Source organism: Falco peregrinus, chromosome 1 (assembly GCF_023634155.1).
Source record: "Falco peregrinus isolate bFalPer1 chromosome 1, bFalPer1.pri, whole genome shotgun sequence".
Taxonomy (NCBI): Eukaryota; Metazoa; Chordata; class Aves; order Falconiformes; family Falconidae; genus Falco; species Falco peregrinus.
In genome coordinates this window covers 89,335,548-89,348,553 of record NC_073721.1, presented here as the reverse complement: position 1 = coordinate 89,348,553, position 13,006 = coordinate 89,335,548, and the positions used below count along the sequence as shown (strand labels likewise).

Genomic DNA, 13,006 nt, shown 5'->3' with positions numbered 1-13,006 from the left:
GAGTACACATGAATTAAGCTAGAGATCTTAAAAGTAGCTTTTAGGTTACCATTAAGTATTTTAGAGAAAGATTTTGTGTTGAGAAGCCATTATGTAAATTGTACTCACCCTATTCCTTGAGCTATATGTTCTAGTTGCCGACACATGCAAATTCTCACTTCATACTCCACATCCTGGCACAGTGATTTTACCAATGGAAGAATCTCTCTTTTAATACTGAGAATGTGAATACTTTTATTAATATACAGAACAAGAATATATAAAATCCACTGTCATACTCAAAATTTACCTATATATTACTTCTAATGGCATTTTTTTAAAACTAATTTATCACACATGGCAAATTTTCTGAAAATGTGCACTTATAAAAGAATACTGTACATCGGACAAATATGTGCCATAAAGAAGCAGAAAAAGGATTATTTACAGTCATTATAATTTGCTCATATTTCATCTTTTTTTTTAATTACAAAAATAGAAGGTAGGCTTAGAGATGCTGTCCTCATTTAATAACAATCTTCAGTAGAATTTTTGAACAGCCACTGTAAGAATACAAAGAATTCTATAAATGGAATCCAAATCCCAATTAATTGTCTCTAATACCTCATCTTTGGTGTGTGTGTAGCACCCAAGAGACATTTAGGAAGCAGAAAATTAATTTAAAATTAAAAGCTTTAGTACTGCAATGCTTTTATGTAAGCAGTTCCAAGCATTCATGTTAAATCAATGGCAGATAGAATTCAAAACAGTTATTTTGTATTTAAGTAAAAACACATACTACAAATTGGCAGAACCAGCCATTGTGTTTCCTTTCACTGCCCAAGATGCTGTCATGAGTGTTCATAAAATATCTCTATCCAAATCCTTATGTTGTTGCAAAACTCAAGAGAAATAATATGAAGCCACAGACAAGCAAATTTTCAAGCCAGCTTGCACAGCCTCCACTCATCCTAGTGAAAATTAATTTCCTTCTTACAGTAACATTTGGCCTCAAGTTACAGAAATTGTACAAAGTCTTGGGAGTCTGGCATTTTAGAATACTTTGAAATGGGGACTACTTCCAAGAAAGCCTTGTTTTTAACTAGCTATTGGAACAGAGGGTAGAAAAACTCATGTTCTATTCCAAGGTCAGGACTTTTTCAATACTCTATAAAATAACCTGGGAGTCCTGTGAAATATGGAAAAAAAATTATAGTATAAATTTTATGAGGAAAAATGGTGCCTTTCTGAAGAAGAATGTGAAGATATGCTTATATATTGCCTGCTCCTAAGGGCAGACACGTCTCCTGAGCCTACATCAAGACCCCACTTGCAGGGGGCCTGAAAGGGTGTCATGAATCTTACTCAGTCTGCCACATTCTAAACCTGTGGATCCAGGTCTCTTCAGCCCTCTGAACTGCACGCAGAGCCCTCTACCACAGGAGCAGTATGTTTCAGAAAATTCTCACCCACTTCTTAACATGTAGCTTCGTGCAGAAATGGTGCTACTGTCTGTTCCCTGAAATGAGGGGTTTCCTATTTAGTAAGAAATCATATTAAATAACGTAGTGAAAGAGGGTATGGTTATTTGAACTTATTAATGACTAATACTACCATAATTTGTTGTAAGATTCCAATTCTTCACTTTATTTTCATAAGAATGTAACATCAAATAAATAAAAGCCACTGTGATTCTGCCAGAATTCTATAAATTTTGAAGATAAAGATTTGAAGGCTTCAGTAACATTCTCAGAAAATACTGCTTTACCATGCTTATTGACTTTTGCATGTCTGACAAGTGCAGTCTACATAGCAAATAAAGGTGTAGATGGCTTCCTTTTGGTTGCTTCTAGTTACTTTTTACAGAAGAAAAAACTGTAATTTAAAGATCAAAATTTAATTTAAATGTAATGAAACTGTAAATGTCTTGTCATACAATCCTGCTTTTTATCTTTCTATCTTATGCTGAATTCTTGCATTCTGGGGCAGATCAAAATCATTATTGGAGCTGACTTCCTCAGCTAGACATGTTTTCTATGCATTTGGTTGCCCCCAGAGTATTCCTTTTGTAATGTAAAAGTCACATGGACAATTGCCTGGATAGGAAACCCGTGTTGTGAAATGGTCCTGCTATCATAAGAATGGATAAACTGTCCAAAGAATGCTCCATACCAACTGCTTTGGGCAGATGTTATTCAGGTTTATTTTTATCATTGTTTCCCTTTTCTGCAACACTGTCCAAAACCCACAGACACTGAATCTAAGAGCTGGGATAATATTAGGCAACAACGGTGGCTCCTGATACATCTACATATAATCCAGGTTGACAAAAAAATGTATATACAAGTCAAATTCGGTTAGACAAAAAGTTAGGAACAAGAATTCTTTTCTTTATGGCAAGAAACTCTAAGGTGATGAAGTTGGAATTTGTCTTTAAATTGCAGAGAAATCCACAGTTTGGCTTATTTCCTGGTGAGAAAAATAATATGGAAGAATGGCATGAAAATGGTACCCATTAGAACCTGTGGAAGAACATACAAACTGAAGGTGTAAACAGATGAACATCATCCAGTCTGAATATGCTAGTTACATAATGAACACTTTTCTTAAATTAATTAATATCTAGATAAAGGGATCTGTAAAAAGAAAGCATTTAATTTTTGCAATAAAGTCTACTTTTCTTGTAGTAATTTTTGTCCGCTAACAAAGAAATTCTGGCATATACTCTGGACTGAAAATACAGGTACAGTCTACTTACATATGAGCTTCAAATTTGTTAGCTAATTTTCCCATGATTTTACAACTAACTAAGCGGGACTGAAGCGTTTGAGAAAGCTGTGCTTTGGAAACAAGTGGATTCAGGATCTATATGAAAGAAAAAAAGAAAACAGAAAAAAAAAAAGAAAAAAAAAAAAAGAGATGTGAGCAGTAAATAATGTATTCCTCTTCTTAAAAAAAACAATCCAAAAAAGCATATCCCAAATGTCATCTACTCCTTTCATGGAATTGCTCAATACTAACAGTAATAGTGGCTGTGTAAATTAATACTCTGTTGGAAACCTGTCTTTAATATTCAGTGCTAATTATAGTATATTAAAACCATATCTTGGCCCAAATAACAGTTTATGATTCACATCACAGACCCAGTTTTACATCTGTCTACTTGTGTCTTAATTTTAGGACTAAGTTGTATATGAATATTTATAGCTGTTAGCTGCTAATTTTCACAAAAGTTGTTAAACATGTTCCTGAACAAGAAAAAGAAAAAGGAAGCCTCTCTAAGGTTCTTTTTCATAAGTTTTCCCAGGAAACACCACTTAACATAAAGCGCTGAGCCAATGATCCCTCCTGCTTATGCATACTGTGGGGATCTATAGGGAAGAGGTTTCATTTCTGTACAGATGCAGAAAACCTGCATCTTTATTGGAGCTCTGCTTTCATTTTTCGAATCACCACTATGGTGCCAGAAACAAAGGCCCGTAGAGCACCATATTTAGATCTATTAGTTTTGCCCAGAAATAATCACAGAAATCCAGGTGCCAGGCCAAAAGGAACATTACAGAGTTATCTCCTGTAGTCTGCCACAGTTCCTCACCCAATCTGTCTTGCAGAGCTCTATAAAAGGGTAATAAGGGTAAAGCTCAGGAAAGTATTCTAAAAGCATTTTTCTCCTCCTTTTACCAGCTGAAATTTTGAGGTGAGAGAATCTGAGCGCTGTAAGGTCAAACAGATCACTTAGACTAAAATTAGTATATAAGGTAAGTTTCTAACTACAATACTGGATAAATAAGCATATCATTAGTTATGTACAAGACTGCATGTTACTTATTTGGTCTTTGAACTACGACGGCAAACACACCATGTCCAGTAATACTCCAGTTACTGAGCTAGACACAGTCTCTCCCATGAAGTGACCATTGCCAGAGACAGGACACTGAGTTAGGTTGACCTTTGGTCTGAAGCACACACCTTTCCTCACATCCTCAGCACCTACGATTGTTTTACGGTTTTTACTTACAAAAAAAATTAACAACTAGAATAGTCTCAGTTTTCTGATACAAGCATCCTTCAAGTAACATAAAAGGCCCCTTTTCAAATTCAGGTGTCTGTACAGCTGCTGAATCAACACTGCTTTATCAGTTGTGATCTTCCCAAAGCAAATTCTGGTGGAAACTTACAAATGTGTTCCTAGAGGCAAACCAGGAGAGAAACCCCATCTTGCTTAAACAGCATCTTTAAAATTACATTACAAATGGATTTTGGAGGTGACTAGAATAATTTATCTTTTTTTTTTTTTTCCCAACCAAACTTTTCACCTTTTAGAAATTTATTTTTTAAACAGTGTTGGATTTTAATTACCCCCTATTTTAATAGGTACTTTTATACTACACAATCAATCATATATTTAAATCTCCATATTGTTATAAATTATAAAAACAATAAAATATGCCTGTTGCAAAGCTTTTAAACTTAATAATGAAATATGAATACTTAAAACTGAATAAATTAGCTGAGTAAAAAGGAGTGACTTTATGACTTAGTGACAGACTTCCTTCCTCTTTCTTGAGCTATACAGTGAAAAATTAAGTCTTTGCAGGGCATTTGGGGTTTTGTACATCAAGAACAACTGAAATACACAATCAAATGGATGTCTAGTATTTGGTCCCACTTAGTAGAAATTGGAATTTTAGTCCGGTAGCAAAGAAAATGTAGTTTCTTCATGAAGACACAGAAAGAGATACTATACTGTAAACCAAAACAGGATATATAAAAACCTTTTACTGAGGATACTAAGTGTGGTGGAAGTGTTACAGTAAATAGTCTTTATCTGCCAAAGAACACCAAAATTTGTTTTTAAGGTCACCTTCCTGTCTCACCTTTTAGCACATTCCTCTCTTACAGTATGTTCCACAAGCATTACTGTTTTCACAGGCATGGAACTGCCACAAATCTTACTGAAGTGAATGAAACTTGCAGGGAAAAACAATCTTACAACATATTATTAACTTGTTAGCGTATGTGGGAGAATATTATTACCTCATGTCTGATAGTCTCTTTTGGTAAAGCTTCTATTACAGCAAGAAGAGTTTCTAGCCATGCATTGCTGACACCTGTTAGAAAGAAATGGGTTGTATGTTGTTCTACAGATAAAAAGTATAATAAAACACACATCAGTTTTACAAAATTAGTTCTCAATTTTTACACACACCTCTTCAAGGAGCTATATATCTAAAAGCCACTAGACTAACATTCAAGACTTCAGACTAAGAAGTAGGATAGGTGAGAAGCAAATTCTGTCCCTGATGCTTTTACCTTTTCTGTTCCTGTACAAAAATAATAATGATCCTGTTTGTTTTGAAAAGATTATCTCCCTCATTTAGAAGCATAATGTTTTCTTATGCCCCCCAAAGCATATTCTTTTCTTATGCCCACTGAAACTTTCCAGTTTTACAAAAGGCCACTTTTTTTTCCTTGCATCCTAAAAGTAGCCTCAAAGTAGTCAAGAAAAACTAATCATCAACCATCCTTCCTCCATTTTCTCAGCCAAAAAATTCCAGTACTTCAGTAGAAGCTCAGACTCGGTAATAACTTTGGGATTTAGTCCTTCAGACACAGTGGTTTTGTTTGCTTCAATCAGAATTACATTTAAATATTAGCCTGTAAGTGCTCAGCATACAAAAATCTTTTCATTCATGCAGGTCTAGGTACAAAGTCACACAACTGCACTCACACAACTGCACTCACTGCTTTACACAGTATTATTGTACGGTCACTAAGGAGACAAAATATATAGCAGTAAGCAGTCATCAATACAGTTTTAGAGCCCTGACCTGCATCTCTGTGTTCCAGGTTCTGGAGAATGATGTGTAGGAAGGAGTGGGAGTATGTATGAATGGACACAGACTCCTCTTGCAGAACAGTCAAAAATGAAACAGCAGCTGTTAACTGCATTTCCACTCCTGCAACATGCAGCACCTCCTGTATAATTACAAATTATATCAATTTAGTGCAGAAGTGCACTGAAAGAACATTCAAATTTTTACATTCACTTCTAAGGGTGGATATGAAACAACCTGGGTAAACTACGAAATTGGCTGTAAAATTATTTTCTCTTAACAGCAATTACTTGGAGATATTCAAATCTCTTATATTATAGCATGAACCTTTTAAGAAAAATAAAGCTAATTATAATATTTTTTGTGACTTTCATTTTTATCAATGCACATGTCTGAATTTTTCTACTTTAAAAAATGAGAGGTAAAAAAAGACCAGCCAACAACTGCACTTCTGCTGTTTATGTGCATGAATTAAATTAAATATTTCATTCAGCCAGTGAGAGATACTGAAGTAGAAGAAGGCAATTTAAATTTTGTCCCTTGCCAACCGATGTGGAACACAAATGAAAATGTGTGTATATGTATAAAAAGCCCCTTAAAAATAAAGCAAGATGTGCTAAAATATTTAAAGTAACTCAGCATTTACCAGTACTCAGCTTTAACCTATAAGAATATAAGTAAGTAGACTATCTTTCAAAGCATCGGTTCAAAAGTTAAACAAAGATAACATGGGAATGAAATATTACTACATTTTTTGAATGAAAGAAAAAAGGCAATTTATACTTCAGATTTATGCACACACCAAAGACCTTGCAGGATGCAATCTATGACATAGCATTGTAAGTATGTACATCAGCTAGATGAACATCTCATTTGTTTACTTCTCTAAACGTCTCTCTCTATCTCATGAGAAAATAAAGGGCATTATTCTACCACTAAAGCAATACATTTATTTTATCCAAACCCAGTAAGAGTTTAAAGCACATACTTCCTATTTAACACTTAATATATGTGGTTTTCTTTTTTTTAAGTGCTTTAGATGAACCGTTTTTTCAGCAGATCACATATCAAAAATCAAGGATAAGCTATATTTAATTTTTTTAAAAATCAGCCTAGACCAGATTAAGAAAATAACCATTGTGCACCTGAGTATTACATAGCAGAGGTATTTTGCTGAGAAAATACAGTTTGTAGAGAACATCTGAGAAATTATTTAGCAGACATTGCTTACTTCAAAGTTAAACAACAAGTTTTCATTGCACAGATGTAAACCAGCTTGTGTGTGCAAATGTATAATTGTATTTTATCTGGTTTCAAAGAGAACCACTGCTTATCTCTCAACAGCTGCCTCAGTTTACAGCTGTATATATTTGTAAAAGCATTCTCCGTGCCCCTGCTCCCCAAATGAAAAAAAAACAAAAACCCAAACTAAAAAACAAACGACAAAAAACAAACCAGCATTGCACAGCTTACCAATCAAAGTGTGCTAAAACATTTGCATTCAATAGCCATGGAAACTGCTTTTGTTATCTCCACAGCCTGCCTCTGTCCTTGTTCCTCCATTGTTATTACAACAGCCAGAGCCAAGAATAAGGACACCTACCAGTTTTGTAATTTCAATGTGCATATTATTCTGGATTTTGGCTTACACTTGCTCAAAAGAACATCTCCAAAATAATCAAAAGAACTATCTACCTACTGTAGATGTTAAGACACCACTGCAGACCAGAACATAATGGAGCTGAATTCAATTCTATGTACGTATTCACTTTGTATGCAATGCAAACAGGGTTACTTACCATCAAATAAAGTTTCCAAATAGTCTCCTCCACAGATCCACACAACTCTGGATAATCATGTGTGAGAACACATTCTCTGGATGTGCCTCCTCATGGACCTCGGGAGACATTGAAATGTAAATTTCTAGATTGCTTACATGCCTGCCTGCATTGACGTTTGCACTCAGAAACTCATTGATGTTTCCACATACGAAAATATATGGATCCCCTCATTCCAGTTTCACTGAACTCAAGTTGAGGGACTTAAACTTATTTGAAGTAAATTCATTTAGGAAGTAATGTATTTTTCTATACATGGACCCTTCACAGATTCTTATTCTGGAGGAAAAAAGCTTCTCCTCTTTATCTCAGACAAGTGTATTTAATGGAATTTAAGTGTATTGGCATGTTCTTGAACTATCCTAATGTCTACGGATTAAACTCAGGCATCAAAACCTGCAAAATTTAGAAAGCCTGGCTTATTCCATTAATTGAAAAGCAGAAAATTTACTTCTATTTTAATGCACTTTATGTCCTGCAGCGATAGAATTCTCTTGAAAGAATGCTGCAAGCAGAAACATAGTCAATTGTTTTAGGAACTGTGTTGACATGACAGAAATCTTGATGTAGGACTAGAAAGACACAGAAATAATGGAGATTACAGAAGCTCAAAGGTACAATAAGGATGGACCTTAAAATCAATGTTTGGTATAAGAGAGGATGAAAATTACCCCACCTCCTCTTAAACTATAAAATCAACTAGGGAAAAAGAAAAGCTTTCAAGGGGAGACTGATAGATTAGAAAAATAAGTAACTGCGAAAATTAGTTTAGAACTTATCAGGCAGCACTAAATGAGGCTTGATGTATACACCTCAACAGGAATAGCCGTATTTTTCTGCAATCACAGCATTTGGAAAAATCTCTTTATTAGTCAATCAGATAGACACTTGCAACCTCCCTCCAGTACTTCTGGTGGCAGTGCCCAAGGATGGAAAACACGGAAAATACTACTAACATTGTTTGAAAAAAGCCACTTGGTGGCACAACAAGAAATGCCAATAAGAATGTCTAAGTGTTCCCTAAACCTGCATTTCAATGACTTCCAAGGTTCATGAGGAGTTGCATGCAGAAATCCAGAGTGGGGATCTCTATGCAAAAGAACCCATACAAGGATGTCACTTATTTTTAAATGTAGAATTTAAAATTATTTCATAATCTCATTCCTATGTTAACATCTAAATGATATACAACATATTTATTTTATTAGCATAACCAAAATACTGACACCCAATTTAATCATTACTTAGATCTGGCATATTTATTGATGCATTGTATTTTTGATTTCATTCAACTCAGTCCTAAAACCCTTATGTTAAACACATAAAGGGTCTTTGATATAATTTTAATTTAATTAGGTTTTAAGGAACTATAAGCAATTTGCATATATCATTTTCTACATTTATTTATAAAAGTAACCAGACTTACCAATTTCTGGCAAGTGAAATAAAAATTTGTAATGTATCCAGCCAGAATATTACTTTCATTTATTCCTTCCTGTATCTGTTTTATCCTCAGCTGTAACCAAAACAGTATTTACATTTGCTTTGGGTTTTCTGCAAGTATGCTAGGCTAGTTTCCCTATCCAGTTATATGGTGACAATACTTTCAAATAAATAGCACCCTGAAACTACTATACAACTTGTTTTTCATGTGCAAATTTGAATTCACAAATGATTTTTCCCAATCTACAGAAGTGAAGCCAAGGCTAGCAATTTAAGTCAGCTTATTTCTCTGCAATGCCAGACTACATCTGCAAGACTCCAATCGCAGTTGAGTTCAATTATGCCTTTATAGACTATAACAGTTTCCAGTTAATGCTCTGGACTATTCGTCCAATAAAAACAAGGATAAGAAAAAAATAGGTCAAGCGGTTAATGATGCCAGATACTCTTTTGCAGTTAAAAGTGCAGTGAACATGGGCAGAACAGAACTGTTCTTCTATTACAGATTAAATAAATATTAGATAACAGAGCACCATTGAAGAACCTGCTTCATAAGAGTATAGCCACAGAAAGAAATTTAACTCCTATACATTCCAGAAAGTTTCAATTTATAAAGCTTAAATCTGAAAAGAAGACTTAGATTTAGACTGACTTCATTATATTTCACTCTCTTACCTCTGCCTTGAGCCCATTAACTTAAGTTTCATTTAATTTATCATCTAGGAAAGCAATCAGTTTGGATTTAAATTCCATTGCAAGTTGAAAAATACACTACTTTTCTCAGTTATTTGCTCAAAGATTGAACAGATTTATTATTGTCTGCTTCATGTCTAATATTTCTATCTTCAGTTCCTAACTCTTCCTTCTTCATATACATGTCCTATTTAATATTATGCAGGAAGATACTTTTACAAAGTAATTAAGTACTGCCTGATCTAAACACACTGAGCTCCAGCTCCCACCGTACAAATATTTTCCAGGCCCTAATCACAATAGTCATCATCCTTTTAGATATTTTTCTCCATCCCTATATAAAAAAAACTAAGACTAGAATCAAAAACTGTATTCCCATATTAGACATCCTATTAAACACAGGCAAAGGCAAAAATTTCTCCATATCCTGACAAATAAGGGTAAAGAAAACCCCAGCATTTCTTATTATTCCTTCATTTGAGGAAGGACTCTGCTCTCAAAGCAGAAACACCAGAGACAAAAATGGAGTCATTATGTTAAACAGGAAATAAATAAAAAAACAACGAGAAAGCAACTTTTTTTTTAAGCCAGTAGGTTGGTTTAGGAAAGAATGCATTATAGATATCAGAATAACACATGGCAGTAACTCCAGAAACTTGGTGTAAGTTAAAGGGTTTTCAATTACTTTGCAACTTCAAGTCATTCTTTTTTTGCAAAGCATTTTTTATACACACACACACATATATATTTAAACAAAACCCCTATTGATCTGCAACTTATAACACAGACCATGATAACCTGAAGTACTTTAATGTTTTTTAAACAGTCTACACTAATCCTCGGTTCTGAAGACTGCTGTTTCTCGGCCATTTGCTGAATTCAAATACTCAGACAAAAGTTGGAACAGCTCATCTTAAGGAGTATCCTGGGATCACAAAAGTTTCAGGAGATGATATGAAGTTGAAAGGTGATGTCTAATATTCACAGAATCACAGAACGGTTGAGGCTGGAAGGGTCTTCTGGAGGTCAGTTTGCCCAATCCCCTTGCTCAAGCAGGGCCACCTAGAACCAGAACATGTCCTGACAGCTTCTGAATACCTCCAAGGAGAGAGACACCAAACTCTCTGAGCAACCTGTGCCAGTTCTTGGTCACCCTCACAGTGAAAATGTGTTTCCTGATGTTCAGAGGGAACCTATGTTTCAGTTTGTGCCCACTGCTTGTTGCCCTGTCACTGGGTACCACTGAAAAGAGCCTGGCTCTGTCCTCTGAGCATCCTCCCTTCAGGTATTTATACACATTGGTAAGTTCCTCTCCAAGCCTTCTCTTCCGCAGGTTGAACAGTCTCAGCCCTCTCAGCTTTTCCTCATAGAAGAGATGCTCCAGTTCTTTAAACCTCTTCACGGCCCTTCATTGCACTCTCTTCAGTATGTCCATGGCTCTCTCGTACCAGGGAACCCAGAACTGGACACAATGCTCCAGGTGTAGTAGAGTAGAAGATGGAGTAGAGGGGAAGAATCACCTTCCTCAAAGTGCTGTCAATGTTTTGTCCAGAGCAGCCCAGGATACTTTGCCACAGGGGCACATTGATGGTTCATGTTCACTTCGGTGTCCACCAGGACCCCCAGGTCCTCTTCTGCAAAGCAGCTTTTCAGCTGGGTGGCCATCAGCACATATCAGTGCACGGAATATTGCCAAGTACCCCTACCACACAGAACCTAAGACTCCTATGCAGCAAGGAATGTGTTTTAATAATGTACAGAAAAATGTTTGCTAAATAATCATGCTGAGAACTATGTACATATTTGTTCCTCATCTTTCAGTCAACCAATCCATAACAAATGAGCAGAATGTAACTCATTAAATTAGTTTTTCACAAATACTGAGTTGTCCCTTGAGCAGCCTTTTTCTTAAGATTAGAAGACAGAGGGAGGATTCAGTTTAAGACCAATTCCACAAGCAGTAAGAAATACACCAACTAATTTTTCATAATATGACATTTTTTCTGGAATTATTATACTGGAATTAATATAATGTTAAGGTAGCTGCCTTAAAAGTGGAAGAAAAAAAAAGCTGAGAGATATATATCCACGCAGCATTTCAATGAAAGAAGCAATTAATTTCTTCAAAACTTCAGCAAAGAAAGCAATGAAATATAAATGAGAATTTACTGTAACAAATATGTATCATTTTTGTACAGGCGCATTTTACCATTTAGTAATCATCTCCTTGGTAGACAGAAAACCGTGTAACATAAGCATGTGACTCAGCCATCTCACCTCTGCTACTAATATAATTACATAGTTTCTTACAAACTGGCAACAAGAATCAGATACAGATATAGCAAGAAAACTCACACCAGCTACTACAGAAGACTTTTTCTTCTCATCCACAAAGTGCTTGAGATAGACAGGACAATGCAACCGAGGAGATTCTTAACAGAACTGAAACTTTCAGTTCAATATAGTTTAGATCATCAGATTTAGTTTGAGTCAGTAACTAGTTAAACTCTTTCTGTATTTCTAAAGTGATCTAAATACTCTTCTTAAGCATTAGTTGTTTGTAACAACAAAATAACATTCCCGTTGGCAAACTGTGTTAACAATGGAAAGAATTTTAAATTTGGGGGGGGCGGAGGAGAGCGGAATGGAACCTAAATTCTTCAAAGTGTCCTGATAAAATCAGGACTGAATCACACCACTGAAAATGTCAAATGTAACTCTAAAAAGGCATGGGGCAACTGAGTCTGTCCATAACATTATGAACAGAACTCAACGCTTTGAAAATTAAATTTCTACAAGAAACCCTGCTGATTTTTACGTCTTTTCACATAGAAAGCACATACATTCAAACAGTTACCACAGCCAAACATCTACGAACAAACACAATGTTCCTTTAGCTGACAATTTGTATAAATTGGAACCAGGTTTATACCAAAGTGATCAATTGCATGAGACCAGGCCAGAGACTGTTCTAAATAAAAACTTTGATTTCATCACATAAAAATTGTCAATAGTATCAGTAGAAGACTGACAATACACTGATCCAATAAAAACAAAACTCAGAAATTTGCTGTTACCAAAATAAGCCTTCAGATATTTTGACATCCAAACCCAGTGTATTTTTCCACTCAGCTGGTAGCATTTAAAATCACTGAAACCCACTCTGAACCGGCAGGCTAACATAACCAAAGTCTTAATTCCTGTTGTAACCTTACC

At 35.3% G+C, this 13,006-nt stretch overlaps 1 protein-coding gene across 4 annotated transcripts in view; it reads right to left on the bottom strand.

Moving 5' to 3' along the window:
- The window catches only part of PPP4R4 (protein phosphatase 4 regulatory subunit 4), a 70,496-nt gene that overhangs the window by 31,104 nt on the left and 26,386 nt on the right, over positions 1-13,006 (bottom strand). For 2 of the 4 annotated variants that reach the window (XM_005241930.3, XM_027793208.2), the window contains exons 4-7: positions 5,811-5,958; positions 5,017-5,090; positions 2,738-2,844; positions 109-216 (exon numbers count right to left, since the gene is read on the bottom strand). In XM_005241930.3, the coding sequence (XP_005241987.1) occupies positions 109-216; positions 2,738-2,844; positions 5,017-5,090; positions 5,811-5,958 (437 nt within the window). Of the gene's footprint in view, positions 1-108; positions 217-2,737; positions 2,845-5,016; positions 5,091-5,810; positions 5,959-7,615; positions 7,714-13,006 lie in introns of those variants that run through there. The other 2 variants (XM_027793210.2, XM_027793211.2) reach the window with 2 other exon arrangements.